This window comes from Panicum virgatum, chromosome 1K (genome assembly GCF_016808335.1).
Source record: "Panicum virgatum strain AP13 chromosome 1K, P.virgatum_v5, whole genome shotgun sequence".
Lineage (NCBI taxonomy): Eukaryota > Viridiplantae > Streptophyta > Magnoliopsida > Poales > Poaceae > Panicum > Panicum virgatum.
In genome coordinates, this window is record NC_053136.1 from 4,475,082 (window position 1) to 4,497,340 (window position 22,259).

The window sequence follows — 22,259 nt, forward strand, 5'->3', positions numbered from 1 at the left end:
CACATAATGACGTGGCAAGATTAATCCGCAACGCGCACCCCCACACCAAATCCCTGATCCCACGACCACCGTAACGCTAGCGTCTCGTCAGTAGGAGCCTCGTAGCCAGGTTACGGTAGCGCAGCCATTGGACTGGACGATGACGCACCGCCAGCGCCAGGTCTTGTCATCCCTCCGTCCTAGCTCGATCGCCGGCAAGGCGGCAAGCCCGGGCCGGCTTCGTGCGACGCCGGCTCGCCGCCGCCGCCGAGCCCCTGCTACCCCGGCCACGGCCCCGCCGGCCGGACAGTCACCCGCGCGCGCCCTCCGCCGAATAACAAACCTGCCTGGCCGCCGCCCGCCAGCGTCAGGGGTGGCGGCTGGCCTGGCACGCGACGCGATAATGCAGCCAAAAAATCGCAGCTCGCTCGTGCAGCACAGGCAGGGTACGGTGTGGCACGGCTAACCCGGCGCCAGCGCACGCGGCCGCCTTCCCCTTTCTCTTTTCCGTGCACCCGCACCTCAACCCCCCGGCGGGCGATGGTCGACGACGGGCCGGGAGGAGGAGAAGGAGAAGGCTGCCGGGGTGCTTTGGACAGTAGCGAAGCACGTTACCACCACCACCAGCCCAGGCGAACAGGCACCGGCTTTGTTTGGTTCTCACTAGTATTCCCAGTGCACATAAGTTGACAAAGAAATCTCGCATGTATAGATTGTTAAATAAAATCTATTTACAAAATCTTTTTAGGAATGAGTATAATTTTTCGTGACGAATCTAATAATGGTAATTAATCAATGATTCGCTACAGTGATGCTACAGTGACCATCCTCTAATCACACGGTAAAAGATCTCATTAGATTTTTTAAGGTCCGTAACATAGGATTCTGGAGTTAATTTTATAAACTAATTTTATTTAATACTGTAATTAGTGGTCAAAATTTTCTAATACTCACTAGCGTAGAAAACTAAACAGGGCCACCAGCTGCTCCCTGTTTCTTTCCACCCAACACCGATCTGATCCTGCCGAGCTGCTCGCTCTTGCTCACTCCGCATAGTGTGCTGTACTACTGCTGCCCACTGCAAAAAAAAAAAGTGGCTGTCTAGGGTAACTGCGTGTCGATCATCATCAGCTTCTTCCATGGGTGGCCGGTGCTGGCCGCCTTGTCCTGCGCAAGCACAAACCCAAGCAACAGGTAGCAACTATGTACACGTCTCATGGAAAGTTGGAAACTCAAAAAAAGTTTTTTTTAGATAAAGAAATTGTCAAATCCCGACCTCTACAAAAGTGAAGGTGTATCCAGCCAATTATTACAAATGTTTATTGCAACAGAATAGGAAAAAGATTACAAACCAAGCCTATTGCTAAACATCCACCCATTTATTGCAAAAAAATCCATCCCCACCATCTCTAGCATGCGGCAAGCAGTGGCAATGGCCTCCCTGTCCTCCTCTTTGTGAAGAATCGCCCAAGCTCTTGTAAGATAGGTGGCCCTGAAAAGGATCTGCAATGATGTTTGGTTTTTAGTTTTTTGGAAGACAATATCGTTTCTGGAATGCCAAATCGCCCAACACAAAGCTGCAATCCCTGTGTAAACCAAGCTTTTACATGATTTTGTTAGCTCGCACAGCCACATAACAATTATGATTTTGTGTAAACTCAAAAAAAGTTTAGAAGATACAAGGAAACAAATTGCAGGAAAATAGAAATTCATATCATAAACTATCATGATAGTTAATTATATCATTTTCACATAACAATTAGGGTATACCCTAACAATTACAATTTACAATTTCCATTTACCATATGACGTGGCAGGATTACTCTGTAACAAACCCGACCCCACAGGGGCCACACCACTCATTCGGTGAATCAAACTCTAACCTGAACGGCACAACATCCCTCCGATGCACGCGGGTCCCACCTGCAGTGAGACAACGCTGGACGACCCAGGCCATCAGGCACACGCACCCCCCAGCCCAGCCGTGTTCCTCTATAAAGACGGCCGGCCGGCCGGCCATGTCCCAGCGAACGCGGCCGCGCTTTGCCTCGTCTCAGAGTGCGTCCTTGCCTGCATCGCAACCCTCGCCGCCTTCCCCCCTCTCCACCCATCCACCCCACCATGGCTGCCGCGACGAAGCTGAACCCGGCCGCGCCGCCGTTCCCGTTCCCCTACGCGCTCCACCTCGCCCCGCCGGCGCCGCCCCCGTTCCCGCTCACCGACGCCGCCTGCCCGCCGCGGTTCCCCTTCGTCACCTACTGCTGCGTCGCGGTCCCTCCCGGCTTCTGCTTCCCCTTCCAGCCGTCGCCGTCTCCTCACCCGGCCGTCTGCAAGGGCGGCGTCCCCGCGCCGCACGGCCGGCCGCCGCACAAGCTCATGGCGGCGTTCACCGGCCTCGGCGGCGCGGGATCGAAGCGGCAGGCCGCGGCCGTCAAGCCGTGGAAGGAACCTGCGTGCGCCGCCGCGCCTGCCCTGGTGCCGGCCGCGCCGCGCAAGCCGTGGGTGGCGCGGTGGAAGGCGGAGAGGAGCGCGGCCAAGGCCAAGGCGCCGCGGCCCCGGAAGGCGGCCGGCCCGCGCGCGCGCAAAGCCGCGCAAGTGCAGCGGGAGGGTTCGCCGCCGCCGCCTAGGTACACGAGGCGACTGCGGTGCAGGGGCCCCCCGCCGAAGCCGGAGCTCGTGCTCGGCCGGAGCACCACCACCATCATGCTCCGCAACATCCCCAACAAGGTCAGGTACGCGCTGGAGCAGCAGCGATTATCACGAGGGCAGACGCGCACACACCAGCTGCATCCTGTTCTTGTTCTCGAACCCCATATGACTCTCCCTCCATTGGTGCATGATGTGTGCAGGAGCAGCGACATGATCTCATTGCTCGACCAGCACTGCGAGCGCGTGAACAAGGCCGCCGGCGCCGTCGTCGCCGCGTACGACGTCCTCTACCTGCCGATGGATTTCAGGTGATGAGTCTCTAGAGCACTAGTAAAATCGCCTGCATCTTGTTGCAATTCTTTGATGAGAAAAACTACATGAAATTAAGCTGCAATGAAAAGGCTAAGTCTGAAGGAAAAATGAGGTCACATTTTGTTCATTTTCCTTTTCTTCTTTTGGGACATACAAGAACGCAGGGTTCAGTTGTCCTTGTTCTGTAAAAGACTATAAAACAAAGAGACAGAACAAAACAAAAAAAAATTTGATAGTAAGGCGATTAATTTCTTGCAAGGAATACTAGTGTAGAATCTTTGCTGCATCTTCTTGTTGGACATGCATATGGCCGCTGGCCACATTAGTGTAGTGATTTTTCTGTGCCATTGCACACGTGTTTAGAACTATTTCCTGCATATATATTGGTGCAGATTAGTATAGTGCTCACTGTAGTTTGAAAGCACATGAAGGCTGTTGGAAAGTTTAAACAAACTGTACTTTTAGAGTACTTTCTTTTTCTTTTCTTGTTCTGTATACAAGAACAAGTAGACAAAACAGCACAAGTGAAATTTGATGCTATAGAATTTTTGTCTGGAGCAAACAAAGTTGATGAAAGCCATATCCATGAGTAAATACTATATGTATGTAAAGCATCTTGTGTAAACATCCTCTATTGTGCACACAAAATCCGATACCTAAAATTTGTGGATTAAGTTCCTATATTTTTTCTTGTTGACGAGCTTGGCCACTGGCCACAAGTCAGATTGATTTTCTGGCATTTGCTTGCTGATGTGTTTGGTCAATGGCCACAAGACCACAATAGTATTGCTGTAGACTGGTCAGCATTTTCTTAAATGTTAAATACTGCATTTTAATTTCTTGGTGTCAATTACTCGCTAAATGTTTTTTAAGGCCACGTGAGTGAAAGCTGTGAGAATAAGGTTACGGAAAGTGAGCATTCAGAGTCCATATTCCCTTTTCTTCTTTTGTGCACACACAAATGCAGGCTGCTTCCGTCATCCTGCTCCTGGGAAAAGCTAAAGAACAAAGAGACAAAACAACACCAGATCAAACTTGCTTCCAATAGTTTACTTCTTGTCTAGTTGTATATGCAATGACCCTTGATGAACTGATGTGGCAGTATTTATCTTGTTGATTGTTTGCTTCTACATTTCCCCTGTGTGTTGGCTTTTTTGGAACGAATTCGATTGTATTATGGTTAAATGAGAATAATACATGTAATAATGTTGTGATGTAACCGAGTTGATGGTGGGCAGGCGGGGGTGCAACTTCGGCTACGCCTTTGTCAACCTCACCTCGCCGGAGGCGGCGCACCGGCTCTACCGCTCCCTGGAGGGGCGCGGCTGGACCGTGCCCGGCTCCAAGAAGGTCATCCGCATCGTCCCGGCCAAGATCCAGGTGAACATTTTATAAACTACCAAGGACGCGATGATGAGCCGCACGACCACAAAAGGATGCTTGTGCGGCAGCTATGCACTGCAGCTAGTAGCTTGTTTGGTTGGGTTTTAGATTTGATGTGATGTCCTTGTACTTGATGACGGCCGGCGATGCAAGCGCCTTGGATCGATTGATTGATGGATGTAATGTGTGTGGCGCAGGGCAAGGAGCCGCTGGTGCGCCACCTCCAGATGATCAAGCTGCAGTGCTCCGACGAGGAGTTCCTCCCGGCCGCCTTCTCGCCGCCGCGCGACGGGGTCACCGCCGGCACCACCGTCCGCCGCCTCGGCAGGCTTGCCCGGCGCTCGACGACCACGACGCCGGCGCCGGCGACCAAGGAAAGCTAGGTGGTAGCTTCCGAGCTACAGCCAGCGCGGCGCCAACAGTGGATCGGAGCCAGTCCCTTGACAAGGTTGTTCGTCCAAGCATGCATGTGCGTTTCTTTGTTCGTGGTAGTGTCAGCGCGGTCGATCCGAAGTCAGGCATGCCTTCCCCTTCCTCTCCCCGTGCAAGGTCGCCGCGCGCCTTCTCGGTCGCTGCGCGGCGGCCGGCGACGAGGAGGGGAAGGCTGGGGGACTTTGGAGCGGAGCAGCACCAGTCTTTGTACTGTAGTGAGCGTGCGTACTCTCGTGTCATGTGTGTTGCTCAGAATTGTGAGCTAGGGTTGCTTAGGGTGTGTTTAGTTTGGTAGGGTGTAAACGTAAAATTTTTTTTGTGTTTCGAATCTTCCCAATTTGAAGCATTAAATAAAGTCTATTTACAAAATTTTTTGTACAGATGGGTTGTAAATCGCGAGACGAATCTAATGATGTTAATTAATCCATGATTAATCAACAATTAGCGGATGGTTACTGTAGCATCACTGTTGCAAATCATGGATTAAGTAGGCTCATTAGATTCGTCTCGCGATTTACATGCCATCTATGCAAAAAGTTTTATAAATAGACTTCATTTAGTACTTCAAATTAGCAAGATTCTTTTTCACTTTAATGTGTTTACGGTTTTTTGTGTTTACGGGGTGGAACTGAACACACGCTTAGTACTATTACTTTAGCAGCAGCCCGATGCTTGCTGCCAGTAGGCTGTAGCCTGCAGGGTTCTAGGTTGTCTAGGGTAGTCAATGTGTGTGTCCCACTTTCGTGCTGCCTCGGAGCTTCATGGATGGAACTGGCAGAAGCTTGTGATGTTGTAAGCTTGTGGCATGCATGGGAGGGGCACTTGCAAGGTTTGTTGGTGTTGGGTTCCAGAAGAGGAGGGGATCAGAGATTCTCTGGGCGTGTCCGAATCCGTGGCGCCATCAATAACCCCGTTCGGCTGGTGGAGGCTGCTCCAGTCTCTGAAGTATTTCCCACTTACACAACTCCAGCTCCAGTCACCAGTCAGGCAATAGTGTTTTTCTCTCACACAACTCCAGCTCCAGCCTGCCGAACGGGGTGAATGCTGGCGACTGGAGCAACAGTGAATGCTGGCGGGCGAGGGTCCGTGGTCAAACAGTTGCCACTCCGGTGAAAGCTCGAGCCCGGTGGTGATGGTGATGACGAGGGAGGGGCTCTCGCCGGCCCGATCGCCGATCTCGCGCTGCGGCAGCATCGAGCAGACACCTCTCGGCCGGGTCGGGCGGGAGAATGTTTGTCGCTACGCATGGACCGTTCGGTTCGGTCTGCGGCGTCGTGCTGCGTTGCCTGGCTGCCTGTTTCTTGCAGCAGCAGTGCACTCTCTCTCTGCTTCGTTGGATGGCTAGTGCATGTGACGAGGAGCAACGTTCCTTGGAGATCGTTTGGCAATGGCGCACGAACGAGGCTAGCAAGTGTAAGAGTACTACTAGAAAATAAAGATTTTTTACTCTTAAAAAGGTACTAGTAGAAAAGATAAAAAAAATCCTTGCCGCGCTTGTTTTTCGTATACGTGCCCACCAGCACAGTACGGGCTGGGGGAATCAGGGAAAGCTATTCATCGCGGGCGGGTGGCAGTGGAGCTGTCGCAGAAGCGCCACAACGCGTCCTGTTCATCTTCTACCTCCAGCCAGGGAGGGGGGAGCGCCCGCCGGCGAGCTAGGGGAGGGGGTGGCCGGCGAGGGTGGTTGGTGGGGGGAACGGCCGTCGGCGAGGTCGCCGGCGGCCGGGGTGGGGGAGGGCGGCAGCGGCCTTAGGATCCGGGGTTGCTGGGGGTGGGGCGGCTCCATGGCCACCAGACCTAGAAGAGAAGGTGGGGGGAGGAATCGATCGGCGGTGGGCGGGCGGCGCGGCGGAGCGCCGCCGGCCGGGGTGGTGGGCGCCGGCGGCCGGGCCAGGTCACAGGCGGGGGTGTGGCGCCGGGGGAGGGCGGGGATGCGACCTCAATTAGCGTCGGTGGCAGTGGAAGGCGCCGGGGGAGGCGGGGGCGCGGCCGCGGTACCGGGAGCTTCTGCGATGTATCGACGGCAAATCGCACAAAGCGATGAATAGACACACCGGGGGAACCTGCCTTGCCTGCTGATCCGTGGTGCAAGACCAGTGCAGCCAGGAGCAAGTGGAGACAGCGGCTGGAGCAGGAGGGGAGGCAGCCTTTGGTCCGGGCCCAAGATTAGCTGGTCCGCCGTATCGCTCCCTGATCCCGGGCAGGTGGAAACGGAGGCGGCTTCCGCAGCTCTACGGCGAAAAGGCTGCGGCGGCCGGGGGCGCCCTGTCCTGCCGTGCCGCGCGCATGTGCATGGGCGCGGGGAAGAACTAGAATAATATACACCATAGAAGCATGGTGGAACCTATCTGGACCGTCCATCAATGTATGTGGATGAGTGCTGTACTGTTTTCTTTTGAAACCTTCGTGTCAGATGTAAGTATACGAATCTTATACGTATGCACTTGTACCGATGAATACAGCTGAGCTGGCGACGGGGTAGTGCGCGGGGGGGGGGGGGGTATGATACGGTGAGCTGAGCCCTCATGCGGTTCGAAATTTGAAAATCAGATCTAGAAGAGAGAGAAGGGGAGTAGCGACGACCGGCGTAGCGCCGGCGAGGAGGCGAATCCGGTTCATGGACCAGCCGGGTCCGGTCAAGTACCCCGGCGCTCGCTCCGGCAGAGGGCTTGGCGATGTAGCTGGCGGGGAGGGAGCGTGGTTGGCGCAAGGAGAGGGGTCACCGGCCGGCGGAGCCCCGGCGGCGGGGTACATCCGGTTCGTGAACCCACCGGTTCCGGCCATGTACCCCGGCTTCGAAGCCAGACGAGGGTTGCATGCTGATATTGGCGGGGAGGGAGCGCGGGTGGCGGAAGCAGAGTGGTCACCGTCTTGGCGTAGGTTGGCTGGAGGAGTTAGTGGGTGGGACTTTCCAGCCATGCGATTCGAAGCTAGCCGAACAAAGCTTCCCGTCGGTGCGGCTCAGAGTGGCAGTAGTCGAAGTGGAGGAGGAATGGAAGGTGCTTGCCGCGGTTCGTCGTGTCCTATGGCAGGCAGCTCTGAATCTGGGACCAGTGTACCGGCAGCTCTGAATCTGGGACCAGTCTACCGCGATGGTTTGGCAGGAATGGAAGGGGATGGATGCTTGTGGCGGAGCGGCAACTTGAACTCGCAGAAGAGAAGAAACAGCAGGTCCGTTGGTGGGAGAAGGTATTACATCTTGCTCATTGGGTTTGTATGAAAAAGTTTTGCTTCAACCTCTTGCAAAGCGTTGACATTTGATGATTTGAGTACTATTATTTCCCAGAGAAAATAGCGGTGGAGGTTCGGAGAGCACGGATGCATCATTTGACCTGAACAATTCTATAAGGTATGTTGTCTGATGAAACTTCAGTACATATCATGGTTCGGGGGGGGGGCTTGTTTTCCATAAATTGCTGCCACTTTTGTAGTTCATTGCCCGGCAAAAGGCAAAAAGTAGCAAGGCCTGTTGCGTTCTGTGGGTTCGACTCTGAATCGCCACCTAATGGTTTAGAACACCTGCTCGTAAAGAGGTTTGTTTTCGGTTACTTATTGGTATTATGGTTTTAACAATGCAATTAGCTGAATTTGTTCAGGCTCGGCTGGGCAAATTGATTGGTGTTTGCAGCACCAGTCAAACTGAGACGCTGAAAGAGAGGCCATGTGCTGCACTTGAACAGATTAAAATACGGTGAGCGTAGCGAATAAGCAAGGCAATTCCTTTTTGGACCCAGCGTTTGATAGGTTTGTTTTACATAACAATAATTGATCTCTGCTGCTTTGAAAGGGATCACGGTACTGGCAAAGGATCTGAAGAAAATAAAGAAGCTGGTTTAGTTTTGGCAGAGGTTGTTGCCGACAATGCTGCACCAGGCCGGGTTGATACATGGTAGGCTGGCCCATAATTATTTATGTTGAAAGATGGCAGATTCACACGATCCGAGTATAGCAGCAACTAAAAATCCATTTGCATGTGCAGGTTAGCTGGCTGTAACATGAATCATTGGGACCTTAATGAGCAACCAGCAGAGAGCTCAAGCACTATGTGTGGCATAGTAAAAGGTGGGGGTGCTGCAATTGTGTCAGTAGATGCTGAAGTCTCAAGCACTAATCAACAAGTAGTTGGCTGGAAGACAAGGTTATTGATTTTCTGTCGCATAGAAGTAATAGTTATTTATTTAGGATGTGTACAGTCTGATGATTTCTGTAAAAATGTATACAGACAAACTAGATTTGTTTTTGACTTTGGAATTGGACAGGAACTGCGTGAGCAGCGGGCCAGATCATAGGGGAAAGGAACTAGGGAAAACAAGTGCACTGGAGCATGCTCTTATGAAGTTTGCAGACCGAAATTCAGAGTACATCATCAACCCTGCAGTGGGTACTGAATTTGATGATTGTGAGGAAGCTTATGAGTACTACAACTTGTACTCGTGGGAGTGTGGCTTTGGAATAAGATGTGGCAAGAAGAGGTACTCAATGACCAGGGAAAGCTTGAAACTGCCCCAGGAAAAGAGGTACCAGCTCGGTCAGGAATTAAACTGCTGCTGCAGTGTAAGTTGTGACTCTGAAATTCTATTGTCCATTACATAGTTCAAGTATCTCACTGAAAAGTAAATCTGACTGAGGTAATATTGTATTTCAGGGTAGGCCGAGCAGGGAGCTGAAGACAATGTCAGCTAGGACAAACTGCCCCGCAAAACTTCGACTAGGGAGGACAGCTGATCATGGGTGGGTTGTGGTTGAGCATAATCCCATACACAACCATGAAATGAGTGAGTCATATGGGGAGAACAAACTGTGGCCATCACATACTCATCTTGATAAGTACACCAGGTCATTAGTGCGTATGTTAAGGGAAAATAATGTTCCAATAACGAAGCTGTACAGTATACTTGGTACATTCTTCGGGAAGATGGAAAACGTGCCCACTACAAAGAGATGTTTGAAGAATCTATGCCACAAAATAAATAGGGAGCAGGCTGAAAATGATATTAAGAAGACTCTTGATCTTTTTGGTGAGTTCATGAAGGATGATCCAGGGTTCATGTATTCAATAGACCAAGATGAAGATGGGAGGATAAAAACTATGATATGGACCAACAGTAAGAGTAGGATGCAGTATGAGCACTTTGGGGATGCTATCACGTTTGACACGACATACAAAACAAACATGTATGAGATGCCATTCGGGCTTTTCGTTGGTGTGAACAACCATTTTCAGTCAGTTTTGTTGGGCGGGGTGGCTGGTTGGCGAATGTGGGCATCCAATGGGATTCACGTTCCTCCCCCATGGCGTGGGGGTGAAACGAGAGAGGGAAGGGGACGGGCAGTAATGGATAGACAAGTGAACGACCAAGAACTCGGAATGGGTAAACTGGAGTACACTAGCAAAATGCGGGATCAGTTATGTACCACACACTCTGTAGCGGAAACTGATGTCGTGCTTTTCCGCAAATGCATTTCAATGCCCGCATTGTACACATGGTCATAAACACACTTTTCGCTGGTGGACCCTAACCTTTCCAAATGTGTGTAGGGGCTGAGATATTTAGGCCATATTTATTTGGCAAAAAAAACTTATGCTACCTGTCACCTCGACTAACTAATTGCACGGGGCAACTTTATTACGTTGAGATGAGTTGTTTAAACCTATTTATTCTATGTGTTTACATTAATTATGAAATACCACCAGGGAAAAAAAAGTGCGTTTAATGACCATGGGTACAATGCGGTGATTGAAATGCATTTGCGGAAAAGCATGACATCATGTTCCTTGCTGCGTAAGGTGAGTACATATAGATAACAGCTTAGTACATAGGTGTACACCTTATGCTAGTATCCAAGCCCGTGATTCGGAGAGAGGTAAAATATCTGTACGGGCATCAGCACAGTACATCGTTAGTGGATGTGTCAGGTTAACAGAGGTCAAAAGGTTGGCTGCCAGAGTGTACAGGGTTTGGCAGAAATGCACAGCTCGAGGGCACCTTTATGTCATATCAACAAAGACAAGTTGCCTGCCAAAAGGTGAAGAACATAAAAAAAATGTAAATACAAGCCTCATACGGTGGGTCTGTACCTAAAATCGAGCGGTTGATGCGATGATTGAGGGTCAGGATAAGAACGTTCACAGCTGCAAGGTGTACCGTTCATTTTCCGCGCGGGGAAGGAAAGGAAGGAACGGCATGGCATGGCGCGAGTGGATGGCGGCGATCTGCTGCCGGCCGGCGGGCCGAGCCGCTCGATTCCCACGTCTCGGCCAGCGGAGGGGAAGGGTATTTTCAACAGCGAAATCATGGCCTCGCCTCGTGTCGCGCGGACCAGGGACGACGTGATTGATCCGTGACCGGGCGATCGACTACACATATAGGCTAGTGTCCCTCCCCTCCTGCACGCAACGGAGAAGACGGGCAGCCAGCAAGGGGCGGATGCGGATCCGTCAGAAGAATCACAAGTTCAGAACAAAGCTGCCAGCACTGGCGCGAGCAGAAAGGTACGAGTGGCCTTTTGGGTTTGGACGGACGTGCTCCTCTTTGGGATGAAAACGGTAGGCAAAACCTCTTAACCATTCCTTTTTATGTGTTTTTTTGGTCGGAAACGGGATCAGGAAAGGGAAACGGGATCAGGAAAGACAGACGGGAAAATGAAATCGGTATTTCGAGAAATCAGAAACGGAATATTTCAATCGGGAATATATCGATTACGATCAGAAATCGATAATTTATAACGGGAACACCGTTTAACCACTTGATACATTAAGCTAGACGAAACAACTACAACTAAACATAGGCACACAGGTACAGCGCACGCGGCACGCCTTCGGGCTGCACAGGGCGCACACACACAACGCGCTGCACAGGCACAGGCGCACAGCAGCACGCCAGCAGCCCAGCACCAGCACCTTACTGCACGCCAGCAGGCCCAGTATCGTAGGCCTGCACCATCCAGCAGGCGGCAATGCATGCACCGTGGGCCGCTGGACGCGCGGGGTGGGAGGGTGGCCGATCGGGCAATGGGCTGTGGGCTGAATACTAAATTTGGTATGTACAAATTTAGAAAATACCGTGGGAATTTTCCTGTGTATATACAGGATCAGCGAATACAGTCGGAAATTCCCTCTTCCTGATTTCATTCCTGTTCCCGTTCCTGTTTTTTTTTCCTGTTTCCTGTTCCTATTTTTTTTTGCAAAAACGAAATACGGTCAGTATACTGTGTCAGTCGGTACGGAATTCTTCCGTTCCCGCTTTCATCCCTGCTCCTCTTTGGGTTGGGAACTTGTTGGGATCCTTTCCTCCCCTCTCCGTCTGCTGATGGCTGATGGGAGAGCTGCTGCAGTGAGCCAGTGATCAGTGATCGCGAAGAACAAGCATGCGGGTCTTGCTTAGTTGCCCATTGTAAATTTTTTGAAACGATGTCTTTGCACATTTGTAGTATTAAACATAGACTAATTACAAAACTAATTACAGAACTAGTCTGTAAACTACGAGATGAATCTAATGAGCCTAATTAATCTGCCATTAGTGTATAATTACTGTAGCAATTTAGTGTCTAATCATGGCCTAATTAGGCTCATTAGATTCCTCTCGTAATTTACAAACAAAGTATGAAATAAGTTTTTTTATTTTGTTTAGATTTAATACTCCATGCATGTAAAATTCTATAGTTTTGGAATTTTAAATTTTACAACTAAACAAGGCCTCGATTCGGGTTCACCTTTTTGTTCAAAAAAAAAATGGGGTTCACCTTTCCGCAGCGATCGCGTCGAATCCCACTGCTAGACAAGTACTTTGCGCGTGCCTTGGCGCACCTAGCAATCATTAGATTAAGGTAGGACGACATTAATATATATAAATGTAGCATTAGCGTGATATGTCTATATATTAGTAGGCATATGTAATAGTACAGTTATTTTTCTACGTGCAATACACAACTAGCTATATCTTAGTACTGCCTATTATATCTTCCGGCACAGGCAGTGCTGAATGTAAAGTCTTTGGAATGGTTGTCCTACTCCTGCAATCATTGCAATTTAATTCGAATTAGTGACAACTTGATGTCAATTGCAAGGTATCAAAGGTAGGAGCAGATGATGGCAATCTTTTTCCAATTTAGCTTAGTGCTCTAAGCATTGGCATGGTTTTGCTATGGTCTTGTTTTCCTAGGCTTCCTTTTTCTAATGTAGGCTAATCTTAACATGTATAAACTTAACATAAATATCACAGTTGGAAATGCTAATAGCTATATGGTGCAGCACAACTATAGCCCATGTAGAATGCATGGTTATATGTCAGTACAGAGGTGCTATCGCTTAGCATGTTTTTGGCGCAGATTATTCTGACTGTGAAGCCCCTGGGATGCTTGCGTTGTTCCTGATCTGCAGTTCACCGAAATTTAACTCCAATCAGTGATCAATCGGTTTCACTTTCTAGGGTGCGCAGACAGGTGTAGATGATGTTTACGTGTTTTCATCTCTATCTTAGTGCTCTAAGAAGTTGCATGGTTTTAGAATACAAACGACAAAAATGAAAGTCTGTCGGTCATGCTGATTTGTCATTCGAAGATTGTAATATTCGAGTAGACAATTATCTAACTTCTTAACATTCGTGCTTCTCAAATTTAAATAAGACAAAACTAGTCATTATATGTTCAGATTAGATGGTATACTAAACTGAACTTATACGCAATAGCACACACTAATATGAAAATTTCTCAGAATAAAAAGTAATCAAGAGCGGCTAACATTGTTAGCAGATATCATGGATAAATAAAAGCAAGAAGGAAGAGAAGCTTACCAAAATGCAGAGCTTTTAGCTGGAATCATTTTTTCCCTGAAACATCAGTGCCAAGGTGATTAGTCTATGAGCTCGAGTAAATATGCACACTAATTTTACTCTGCAGACAACTATATTGTTCATCAAGGATTTAAGTAAATTGAACACACAAACAGGAACACATGGAAATTTCTCAAATAAAAAGTAATTAAATAACAGTCTGAATTCTATTTGGCACAGTGACAGTTGCAAGGATGTCATTGTCCAGCGCGCGTACAATTCCTTCCAATTTTATTTGGCATTATCAATTAGTTTGCATTGGTCAATTTAGGTTGAATAAAGGTTGCTGCTGATTCATATGTAGTATCGGTAGAAGAAAAAAAAGCTGCCATTGTACATGGAAGCTTTTTTTGCGAAATCTTTAGCTGGGTATTATCCACATATAAGTCACTTGAATTCTTTGGATGAAATGTAGTTACTATTTTTAAATTTAAGTGCATATCAGTATATGAGGCATTTGGAGCATCCATATGTTCGGTTTCTGGATTTGGAGCAAGCAGTTAGTTGTAAGAGATTCAAGCATACTGCTGCACCCATATTGGCAAAAAAAAAAAGGTGTTCTGATTCTAGCAAGAAAAAACGGAAGGCATGGGTTGGAGCTGAACCATAGTAACTGGATAGCAGCAGTAATTGGGGACATCAATAGAATGTGAACCACAGTAACTATAATCGAACATAACAGTATTTGTTTTGGGGGGCTATGTATTTGGCTGGTGGAAAGGTTGATGCTGGAATTTAGATGGCAAATTAACATGTGCAAAACTACTTTGCAAAATATTCTAGACAACACTTAAATCATTAGTCCATTTATTTAACCAAATTAGTCAATAATTACACATCAATCATTATATAGATGAGGCAAAAAATGATCCATCTAAGAATGCAGTAGAGGTTCACTTACATGGCTTTTTCTTGTTGCTGTGAAGTTAATTTTGATCAAAGGATATAGCATAAAACCACATGGATAAACAGTTTGCTCCAAACTTAGAACCTAAGAATCTGTATCAATGCTTGCTCCCTGCTTGTCCTTGCTGGCCTATAGCAGCAGAAATGATAGCCAAGGGTGATACTGCAATACTGCAACTTGTAGCTTATCACAAGAGATACGTTGAAGGACCATGTTCTAAATTGATTACTCTCTAAGCACATGAATACTTTTGTTTCTAAATCACATATTTTACTGAAAATGCAACACCAAAGAAAGGTCTATCGAAACATATGGAAGTGCTTATTTGAACCATAATATTTCCTTTTCACCATTCCAGTAAACAATTAATGTAAAAAAGTATTAGTTCAGAGCATTAGTAAACTTTGTTTTGTATTTGATGCAACAGTTTCAATTTTTTCCCTCCCGGAGGAAAAAATGTCCTCAAAATCATTGTTGTTTAGATAGAATAAATATAACCAAATCAGCAGAACATCGTATCTACAAAAGAATTCTTCCGATTGAACATGTAGGTGCAATGCTAATACTTTTGTTTCTAAATCATATATTTTACTGAAAATGCAACAGCACAGAAAGGCCTATCAAAACCTATGGAAGTGCTTATTTGAACCATAATATTTCCTTTTCACCATACCACTAAACAATTAATGTAAAAAATATTAGTTCAGAGTATTAGTCAACTTTGTTTTGTATTTGATGCAACAGTTTTAGTTTTTACCTCCCAGTGGAAGAAATGTCCTCGAAATCATTGTTGTTTAAATACCCAATGTACTCTGTTTCAACCCTTTTCATTTTCATTTGGAAAGTAACCATAAATCCAAATGCCTTAAACAAAACTGGGAGTTCAATTAATCCAAAACGAAATACCATTTGTATTCCCTTTGAATGTCTCCTGTTCTGTGCACTTATGGGAAAAAATAATGTACGAATTTATGTTATTACCTGATCAATTGATAGATTAGTATGGTGCAAAGCTCAATAATCTTAGAGGTAAACGCTTCTATGTATGATCATAGCGAAGAGAAATTAGCCAATCTAGATTTCTGCTTGAAATTAGCAGATCTAAGATTTGTAATTGACCTGTAGAGGAGAAAGAGATGCAACGCATCTGATAGGATTCAACAAAATTAGAAGTGAAAAGGGAAAAGGATTGGCACTACAGATGCGTACCTGGAAGAGGTCGTCATGAATGGGGTTGAGGTAGCAGGGGGTCTCTTTGATCCAGAGCTTTGCGTTGTTCACTGGAGGGAGAAAGAGAAGAACATAATCTGTAGATGATGAACATGGCCTCTGTGGTTGCATTGGACGTATCATCATCCGGGGGAGGAGGTCCGAGTTAGAGCGCGACTTGCACCGCCTCCCAGGCGGTGACGGGGATGGCGAACTCCTCGGGCCGGCTGCGATAGAGATCGTCGACCTCCCCTTCCGTCCTCCCGCTGATGCGGAGGTCCGCACCGGGGGCAAGGTCCAGCGAGCGCGAGGGGCGGAGGCCCGGCTACTGCTGCTGCTCCATCGAGGACGACGGCAACCACAACGCGCGGCCACGGCTCAGCTGCGTCGGGCCGGCGGCAGCGAGGGAGGCAAGCGGGGGTAGGGCCCGCGTGCGCGAGGAAGGCGGTGGTGCGGCGAGCCTGACCCATGGCTCGGACGGTGGGGAACAGCAGGTCGACGACAACCACGACGTGCGTCCACAGCTCGGTCGCGTCGGGCCGGCGGCGGCGAGGGAGGCAAGTGGCAGGCAGGGCGGGAGAGCGTGCGAGGAAGGTGGTGGGGCGGCGAGGCTCACCCACGGCCCGGACGGCGGGGAACGACAGTGGATCTGACTGCATCGGGTCGTCTGCGCCGCCGCATCGACCTGGGTGCAGGCTCCGCAAACTGCCAACCTGCTGCCGCCTTCACAGCATCCGTATGGCGGCCTTGATAGCAGCGTCAGCGATGTCGCCGCCCGCGCAGGCGCTCCCCCGCCATGAAGCCCGCCGCCGCGGGCCCTAGGAACCCGCGCCTGCCTTCGCCAGCAACGCCACGGCGGCCGCCGCCTTCACCTTCGCCATACACTAGGAAGTGGATGAGTAGAGGTGGGGGAGGCGTGCTGCAGTGCCGAGCAGATCATCCGCGTCGGTACCGGAGACCGCAGCCCTCGAAGACAGCTACAGTGCTGTCGTCGGCTCGGCTTGCTACGGCGGCGGCGGCAGCGAGCCCTCGGGGGCGGTAGCGTGGAGCTGGATGGCGAGGAGAGGATGTGGAGGACGCGGTGACGGAGGGGAGGGAGGTGAGCGCCACCGCGGGCGCTGGTCTCCCATGGCACGCTGCAACCGGCGTGGTCATCACCTTGAGTCGGGCTATTCCCCAACAGTAGCCCCTCAGCTACTTTGGTTTGATTGGTACAACAAAACATAGTAGCTGAATATACAAGGAGTGGCCCAGATCCATCTATGGCTTCAGAGCCTTGGTTTCTGGGCGCTCTCACCCTTCGCGCCGGATGAGTCTCGTCGCATCGTTGGATTACTCTTCGTCGTCGCCGAAGTAGAAAGATAAGCCCAGTTGAATTGTGTCGACAAGGGCAAAAGTCGGAGTCGCCATCACGAAAGTCGAAGGCGAGCCCCTTGGGTCGAGCTCTGTCGACGCGGGCGAAGGCCGAAGTCGTTGCCGAAGTAGAAGGCGAGCCCCTCAAGTCAAACTGTATCGACGAGGGCGAAGCCGAAGTAGTCCCCGCCGAAGTCGAAAGCGAGCCCCTCGAGCCGAACTCTATCGACGAGGGTGAAGCCAAAGTCGTGATCGCCGAAGACAAACGGCGAGCCCCTTTGACCGAACTCTGTCGACGAGGGCGAAGCCGAAGTCGTGGTCGCCGAAGGCAAACGACGAGCCCTTCTAGCCAAACTCTGTCAACGAGGGGGAAGCCGAAGTCGTGGTCGCCGAAGCCAAACGGCGAGCCCCTCTAGCCGAACTATGTCGACGAGAGCGAAGCCGAAGTCATGGTCGCCGAAGTAGAAGGCGAGCCCCTCGAGCCGAACTCTGTCGTCGAGGGCGAAGCCGAAGTCGTGGTCACCGAAGATAGACGGCGAGCCCCTCAAACCGAACTCTGTCAACGAGAGCGAAGCCAAAGTCGTGGTTGAAGCCGAAATGACGAGCACCGGGCGAGACTTGTTCATCAGGGGTTCTAGACCCCTGGCCCCACTATAGCCCCTCTTGCCCGGGGTTCGTGGTGGAGGCAGCATAGAAGTGATGAAGCCCATTTTGGACGAAGATGCTTAAGCCTCTTAGTTTCACGCAACAGGGCCTCCCTGCCTTCGGCTTTGCGCAGTGAATGACTTTAATGTACTGGAAGTGAAGCTAAGAGGAGCGGGACCCATTCAGGACATGCGACTTGTGCTTACTTCTTTCAAGCGTCTTCGCTTGTTACACACCAATGACTCTCCTCTTCGCTCGACGAAAAGGGATAGAGCTTCGGTGCATACATGTTTTTGCGAAATACTTTTTTTGAAGGCTTTATTTATATTTGACAATAGATATGGGACTGTAGATGGAATTTTTCTGGTCCGAAACTAACTCTTAAATGACCTGCAAAAACATGTCATATCGTTTTATATTTATTACAATGCCCTCGGTGTTTTGTACCAAAGAACTTCTCTGCCTACAGCTTTTCGCACAATAAGACTTTTCTTGCACTCGGCATTTCGCGCCGAAGGACTTCTCTGCCTTCGGCTTTTCGCACGACAGGACTTTCCTCGCTCTCGGCATTTTGTGCGAAAGGACTTCTCTGCCTTCGGCTTTTCGCACAACAGGACTTTCCTCGCTCTCGGCATTTCGCGCCGAAGGACTTCTCTGCCTTCAGCTTTTCGCATGACAGGACTTTCCTTGCCCTCAACATTTCGCGCCGAAGGACTTTTCATTTCAGCGTGAGCATCTTTGGCTCCCTGCTGCAGTGTAATGCAATGCTATGTGATGCAAAGATTGCAGTATGAGATAAATAAGATGCTATTGCAATAAGTAAAGAGTGAATGGTTGGCCTAATAATCAAGACCTAACCTTCAGGTGCGTACCACTGTTATCTGATAGAAATCCCATTAGTTGACTGCAATTAAGGAGTACCGAAGGCCAAGTGAACCTCTGACTCGGCATAGCCATTCCACATATAACTTAGCTTGCTTCGGGGTGAAAACCGATAGCTCGAAGGAGAATCTTACATAAAGTTCGGATAACTGAAGCCCCCCTTATATAATTCTCTTCGGGGTGAAAACCAATAGCCCGAAGAAGAATCTTGTATTCGAATACCCGAAGCGCCATATATATTTCTCTTCGGGGTGAAAACCAATAACCCGAAGAGGGATCTTGCATACAACATAGATAGTCGAAGCTTCATATAGAATTTTATTTTCTCAGGGGTTGAAAAAACAATAACCCGAAGGTAGTATTCTCGGTGAAGAGTCTGCGAAAACTTATTATCGGCATTTAAGCCCCTCCACTGATGACAACACCTCTTTAAACCGGAGGGGTAGGTTCAGCGCTGTGAACCGAAAGATAGCAATAGTCTCTTCGGTACCCATCAAGAGAGTTAGACAGATCCATATATGTATAAGAAATTAATTCTTCAGTCGTGTGTAGAAAGATATTAAATATGCCCATTCTCCAAAGAATTTTAATATGAAGAAGCCAATTCCGAAGTCCAATAATGATTGACCGAAAGAGATGCAATTTTCTTGACTGTTAGCTTCGGCAGTTTTTATTAGACATGAGCACATATATTGGTAAATAAAAGCAAGTAACGTCGAAATCCAATTGTGGAAGCTTCGAAGAGAACCGAAGGTCACAAAGGTGAGAATGAAATGAGTTAAAGTGCTTGGCTCATTTGTGCAATAAAAGAATTTTAATAATGGAAGAAAGCTTCGGCTTGGACCGAAGGGTGAACACCGTAAGAGATAAATTTCATAAGCAAGTCGTTGCTTTATGAAGCTGTATAAAGCAGCGTGTAACAAAAACATGAAGTGCTTAGTTGGTTAGCACGTTACATGCGAAGGTGGAGTTCGCGTCGCCTTCGCTGTGGCCCGAGACCGGGCGCACGACGCTGGGCCGGAGGTTGCTCTCTTCGCTCGGGGCCGAAGCCCGAAGCCTGGTAGCGCGGCGCGCTGAGCCGGAGGCAACGCCTTCGCTGCGGCCAGAAGCCTCGCGCGACGCTGGGCCGAAGCCCGAAGCCTGGTAGCGCGGCGCGCTGAGCCGGAGGCGACGCCTTCGCTGCGGCTCGAAACTTGTAACACTCCAGGTTCCGAAGCCCAGCCCGCCTTCGCGTTGGCTCCGAAGGGAACACGAGGGCCGAACTGATGTCACACCGGTCGCTGGACCCGTTCGGTGTCTTCCAGCAAAATCTGAAATCTGCACGTCACTAAAAAGATGTTGCTTTGGTAGTTGAAACCGAAGCATTAGCGTATAGTTTTGGGAAATAAAACGATTAGCCAAAGCATTTGAACTCGAAGCTATTTACATCATCACTTCATGAATTGAATATTTTAATCAATCCAACAACATAATAATCAATCCGTCGGACAGAAGCCGAGCCTAAGCCAAGTGAGGGGAGCCGAAGTCCAAAGTTGACGGCGAAGCCAAGCCAAAACTGGTGTCGAAGCCGAGCCAAAGCCCATCAGGCCGATGCTGGAGCCGAAACCGAAGTTGACGGCAAAGCCAAGCCAAAGCTGGCGTCGAAGCCGAGCCGAAGCCCATCAGGTTGAAGCTGGAGCCGAAGCCGAGGTTGACGGCGGAGCCGAAGACGAAGAGCCGAAGCTACGGCGAAGAGGCTGAGCCGAAGCCGTTCTGGCCAGAGCCGAAGCCACGCCGAAGAGGCTGAGCCGAAGTCGTTCTGGCTGGAGCCGAAGCCGAAGAGCCGAAGCCAGGGCGAAGAGGCTGAGCCGAAGCCGTTCTGGCCGGAGCCGAAGCCACAGCGAAGAGGCTCAGCCGAAGCCGTTCTAGCTGGAGCCGAAGCCACGGCGAAGTGAAAGTCCACCAAGCAGTAGAAGGAGCAAGTGCCAATAGCTCCAGAGAGAGAATCCCCCTTTGACCCCTTGGGTCAGCTATATATATAAAAGAAGAGGAGGTGACAATTTGCCCCCGGCCCCTTGACGAATACAATATTTACAAATAGGCCCTTGGGCCGTCACATGAGGCTCATTTACGATATGAGTCGGGCCATTCCCCCAACACGACGCCGCTCACGCCTGCCCACCTGCTCCGACTCCGGTGCTCAGCGCCTCCCGGCTCTCACCTTCGCCGCCATGGGCGGAGGACGACTGACGCTGCCTGTCCGTCGAGTCGAGCCTGACCTGCAATGGCACGTCCCCATCCCAATTCTTGCACGTGGGCCTTTAACAATGCAGCACATATTTGTTGGCCGATCCGTTTGGCTTGTCCGACTAAACTTTAGTTCCGGTTATGTTTGATATTTTTTTAGATTAAGAAAATTATTCGATTTTGAACATTCACATGTGAATGTTTACCACCACAATGAAATAAATTTGACCATATAGCCAGAAGATAGATAAGCAATTAGACTTCACACCATAAAAACAAGAAAGAAAGAGACTAAGAAAGAAAGCTAGAAAGACTAGCTTCAAACTTCTTCTACTGTCTTACTTCAACTTTGCATTCAGCCTTGTGCTGCAACTAGTCCCTCGCCCCTACTATTTTCTTAGAAACTTTAGGGGTTATGAACACTCTACTAGCTGCTTTCTGTGCTCCCCTGCATCTCCGATGCTCTAAATAGATTTAGTATCATCATTCGCTTTCTGTGCTCCCCTGCATCTCCGATGCTCTAAATAGATTTAGTATCATCATTCCAAGAACTCCAAAACGACACCTTAGAGGAAAGCGATGCCAAGACGCCGCCGCCCTAACCAACAAGTCGGTTCTTCGGTCTCCACCTGGAAAAGTTACTAGAGGTTGCGATTCTCACTGCAACGCCTTCAACAAGGAGCACAATGCAACATCGCACCGTCGTCGCCAGGACCAGTCAAAATCGACCGGTTATGACTTTCACCTGAGAAAACCTTTGCCACCAGACAACCACCAAACGCTGCCATAACACCATGTGCCACCGAGCACCAGTGCCTGCGCAAGCGCCAACGCCGGAATGGTCACTATCTCTCCAATGTGGAGTGGAGGGAGCCACCGCACAGCCGCAACATCGTAGGCACGCCAAGCAAACGGGAGAGCGACGGCTCATGTCGTGAGGCCCGGCGCTGTCGCCTCTGCAACACGCAGCCATGGAGCCCCGGTCCCAAAATCCGACAGAGGATAAACCAGATCAGAATCGGGGAGGTCGAGATCGGGCACGTACTAATGATTGATTAATTACAAAACCAATTGCATAGATAGAGGCTAATTCGTTAGATGAATCCATTAAGATCATGTTTGTTTCTAGGGGCTCACATCAAAGAGAATTTTGCTACTTGAAAGTATTAAATAAAATATGTTTATATTTTTTTGACATATGAGTGCTAATTCGCAAAACCAATCTAATGAGCCTAATTAATTTATGATTTGCTACAGTGACACTACAGTAACCATCCTCTAATTATAGATTAATATACCTTATTAGATTTGTCTCGTAGTCTAGTCTCAGAATTTTACAATTAGTTTTATAATTAGACGTTATTTAATAATATCAAAATAATAAGATTCTCGACAGGGCCTAAAGTTTAATTCCTGGATCCGAACAACCAAGTCCGGTCGACTTGATCAAA

At 49.1% G+C, this 22,259-nt stretch overlaps 1 protein-coding gene and 1 long non-coding RNA gene across 3 annotated transcripts; one reads left to right on the forward strand and one right to left on the reverse strand.

Moving 5' to 3' along the window:
* Nucleotides 1-2,100: 2,100 nt before the first annotated feature.
* On the forward strand, nucleotides 2,101-4,706 carry LOC120648071 (protein MEI2-like 7). Its single transcript, XM_039924841.1, has 4 exons — nucleotides 2,101-2,711; nucleotides 2,829-2,936; nucleotides 4,179-4,320; nucleotides 4,521-4,706. Exons 1-4 carry the CDS (start codon nucleotides 2,101-2,103, stop codon nucleotides 4,704-4,706), a joined length of 1,047 nt encoding a protein of 348 aa, XP_039780775.1.
* Nucleotides 4,707-11,516: 6,810 nt separating this feature from the next.
* LOC120656271 lies at nucleotides 11,517-16,827 on the reverse strand. 2 transcript variants are annotated; one of them, XR_005667871.1, is made up of 6 exons: nucleotides 15,703-16,827; nucleotides 15,475-15,612; nucleotides 14,488-14,663; nucleotides 13,548-13,583; nucleotides 12,499-13,129; nucleotides 11,517-12,081 (listed from the first exon to the last, which is right to left on the reverse strand). It is a non-coding gene; the product is annotated as an uncharacterized LOC120656271 (long non-coding RNA). The 2 variants fall into 2 exon arrangements; XR_005667865.1 differs by lacking the exon at nucleotides 15,475-15,612 and having other exon boundaries at nucleotides 11,518-12,081; nucleotides 15,703-16,826.
* Nucleotides 16,828-22,259: the final 5,432 nt, after the last annotated feature.

Coding starts and splice junctions, on each gene's coding strand:
- LOC120648071 (XM_039924841.1), top strand. CDS start 2,101: ATGGCTGCCGCGACGAAGCTGAACCCGGCCGCGCCGCCGTTCCCGTTC. Junction 2,712..2,828: donor AACATCCCCAACAAGGTCAG/GTACGCGCTGGA, acceptor TGATGTGTGCAG/GAGCAGCGACATGATCTCAT. Junction 4,321..4,520: donor TCGTCCCGGCCAAGATCCAG/GTGAACATTTTA, acceptor TGTGTGGCGCAG/GGCAAGGAGCCGCTGGTGCG.